This window comes from Salvia splendens, chromosome 14 (genome assembly GCF_004379255.2).
Source record: "Salvia splendens isolate huo1 chromosome 14, SspV2, whole genome shotgun sequence".
Lineage (NCBI taxonomy): Eukaryota > Viridiplantae > Streptophyta > Magnoliopsida > Lamiales > Lamiaceae > Salvia > Salvia splendens.
In genome coordinates, this window is record NC_056045.1 from 23319769 (window position 1) to 23322956 (window position 3188).

Sequence of the window (3188 nt, forward strand, 5' to 3'; positions counted from 1 at the left end):
TATAAGTTGTACATATATATAGCAAGTATTTATATTTTGACAAAATTATATTTAAGAAAAAGGTATTCAATAGCATGTTTATAACATTAAGTTACTACAAATACTTTTGGTAATGTGTAGTATATTTGCTTGTGGATGCTACAATAAATTCAAATGAAAAGCAAGTTGTGACTTAAATAGAGTGAAAACTGATAAGTAGTACTCCCTACTAAACAGGCTTATTGTGTTTGTTTATACAACAGTTTTAATTTTGTAAAATAAAATTCAAAATTTAAATTCAAAATGATTACTTAAACTAAATAGTACAATTTGAGTATTTATTGGAATTATGAATTTATAAATTACTAAAAATGTTTCACGTAATACTAGAGAAGAAACTAGTAGTTTGTTAGACCCAGCTCTATTTCAAAGCGGCTATTTCTATTCTAGGGAATAAATGAGCTTCGGTCAAATTTCATTAAACTCATATTTATGTATTAGTTTGAATCAATTGTTTTGAAATTTTGAGATCAATTCACTAGTCATAATGAGTATAATATATAACTCGAAATTTGAATTTATGTATTAGTGAAATTTATAGATACACAACCTTAATAAAGTTCACTTTCCAAAATTACCAAAATTTACATGTTTCCTCGCATGAAAATTTTATTTGGATTATAAATTTAATACTTATGTACTCCCTCCATCCCACTCTAATTGATACATTTTTTTTAGATATTTCACTTTAAATAACATATTTCTTAAAAATAGTATTCTTTCCATTTTATTCTTTTTCTATTTAACTTACAAAATAACATTGCATAAAATTATATTGAGTTGGTTACTGGGTAATCTCTATGGATAGACCGATAGAGGAATATGACATTAGAAGTAGTAGTTAAGAAGCTAATTTAATTGGGTTTCTCAACTGATAGTTTGGGTGAGGCCCGAAGCTTATCAGGCCTTAATACAGCCGAAAGTAATCAAATTCGGGCCTTGCATATTTATTGGGCCAACCTGGACTGACAAAATTTTAATAATCTATCATCTCAATTTCGTTATATTTAAACAACATATATAGCAAACAATATAAACACAAGTGCTTAAAAAATTTACACATTAAATTGAGGATAGTGCACTTGCAACAACATCACACTTGGATGCTCCAAGCAGCGAGATCAAAAATCAAAAGGAGAAGGCCCGAAATAGAACAAAAAAAAAAACAGTAGAGAAAAAAATCACCATTCGGGCCATTTAAACCACGGCCCGTTTGCGATATCACACTAATAATTTACAATTGATCCAATCGATCTTGAAAGATAAATTCTTATTCGAAGTCCCAGAAATGTTTTTTTAATAAGAACTCTTGAAAGATCCAAAAGATTTTGAAGATCTGGCCCGAAGAACTAACTGATGATAGATTGCAGCGATGGCTGCTCCCACGAAGGGCCCAACCCAGAATATCCACTGCAAGAATTGATTGAAAATAATATATGATCAGTTTTTTTTTAAGATTTTATAATTCAAGTGATTATTTAATAAATTCAAAATTAATATATGTACACATACTTGATCATCCCATGCTTTGTCTTTCCCGTAGATGACGGCGGCTCCGAAACTCCGGGCCGGGTTGATGCCAGTACCCGTGATTGGGATGGTCGCCAAGTGAACCATAAACACCGCAAATCCAATTGGAAGTGGCGCCAAAACCTACCATTCAGATTTAAATATACTTATATAAGTTCGAATTGATGCAAGTTAAAAAAAATTCAATAACAAAATGGAACATACTATCTATTTGTAATTTGTTATAACATCACGAGTTTTTATAAAAACTAATTTAGGTAGATAGTCCAAAATAGAAAAACATTATTGGGTGACAAAGTATAAAGATATGATATCTCACCGGAACATGGGAGTCCCTAGCATTCCTCTTAGGATCAGTGGCGGCGAAGACGGTGTAGACGAGAACAAATGTTCCGATGATCTCGGCCGCAACCCCGGTGCCCGTGCTGTACCCATCGGCCAGCTCATTAGCGCCGCCACCATATCTGACGTAGTAGGCCTTCTGGAACGCCTTCACCAGCCCACACCCACACACCGCACCTAAGCACTGCGCCACCATGTACAACACCGCCCGTACCAACGACACCTTCCGGGCCAGCAATAGCCCGAACGTCACCGCCGGGTTAATATGACCGCCTGTAATTCTATAAATCAAGACTTTGAAATTTTCAATTAAAAATAAAATAATAAAATGCTTAGATAGAGAGATGACCGGAAATTCCGGCGGTGCAGTAAACGAGGACGAAGATCATGCCGCCGAAGGCCCAGGCGATACCGAGGATCCCGACGCCGCCGCACTGGTCGGCGGCGCTCTGGCTCTTGTAGCCGATGACGGTGAGGACAGTGACGTAGAGGAACAAGAGGGTTGCGATGAATTCGGCGATGATGGCTCTGTAAAACGACCATTTTCCGAGCTCCTCCACGTCGATCAGAGGCGCCGGGGGAGGATCTTGGTAGTCCTTTCCGCCGCCGTGCTCACCTCCCACCTCAATGTCCTTGCCCATTTCAGTTTTCTTCTAAATTGTTTTAAGTTTTTGTTTAATTTCTTTTGTGTTTTGTGGGTTGGAATTGGAGTGGTATGTATATATGAAGTCGGAGAAATTATTGATACTAGTAATTAATTTGATTGTGTTTTGCCGCCCCTAAACAAATTAGCTTCCATCCTTTTTTACTCCATTTTCATAATCTATGCGACCCTACCTCTAACCCCAACTATTTTTCAATAATTCTGCGTTTCCGATGTTTTCACATTAAAAATTTAATAAAATAAAAGATAGTTATTGGAGAAAGATAATTGATATATTATTATTAGTGAAAAAATAAACTTTATTAAAGAGAAAAATTACAAAACAAAAACATATATAAATAATGAGAATATTTAATGGATGGCTAAAATGGAATAATCATGATTATTTTTCATGGATAGAGATAATAATAATAATAGTAGTATTTATTTTAAATGAATTTTAATACGTGTTTTTGTCTTATTTAACATACCAGCTATGCAATTATTCAATCGCTCTTATATATCACATGCTCAAGTAAGATATATTCCTAAAAGCAAGTTCAAAGTGTCGAATAGATATGTAAGAATCGACTTATATGGATAAGAGTGAAGTATATAGATATGTAAGAATCGA

General features: G+C 34.5%; 1 protein-coding gene across 1 annotated transcript; it reads right to left on the bottom strand.

Annotated features, from left to right (window-relative positions):
- Positions 1 to 1118: 1118 nt before the first annotated feature.
- Positions 1119 to 2579, bottom strand: LOC121766177 (aquaporin PIP2-1-like). Its single transcript, XM_042162531.1, has 4 exons — positions 2261 to 2579; positions 1889 to 2184; positions 1552 to 1692; positions 1119 to 1449 (listed from the first exon to the last, which is right to left on the bottom strand). The coding sequence occupies exons 1-4, from the start codon at positions 2550 to 2552 to the stop codon at positions 1336 to 1338; spliced, it is 843 nt and encodes a 280-aa protein (XP_042018465.1). The 5' UTR covers positions 2553 to 2579; the 3' UTR covers positions 1119 to 1335.
- Positions 2580 to 3188: the final 609 nt, after the last annotated feature.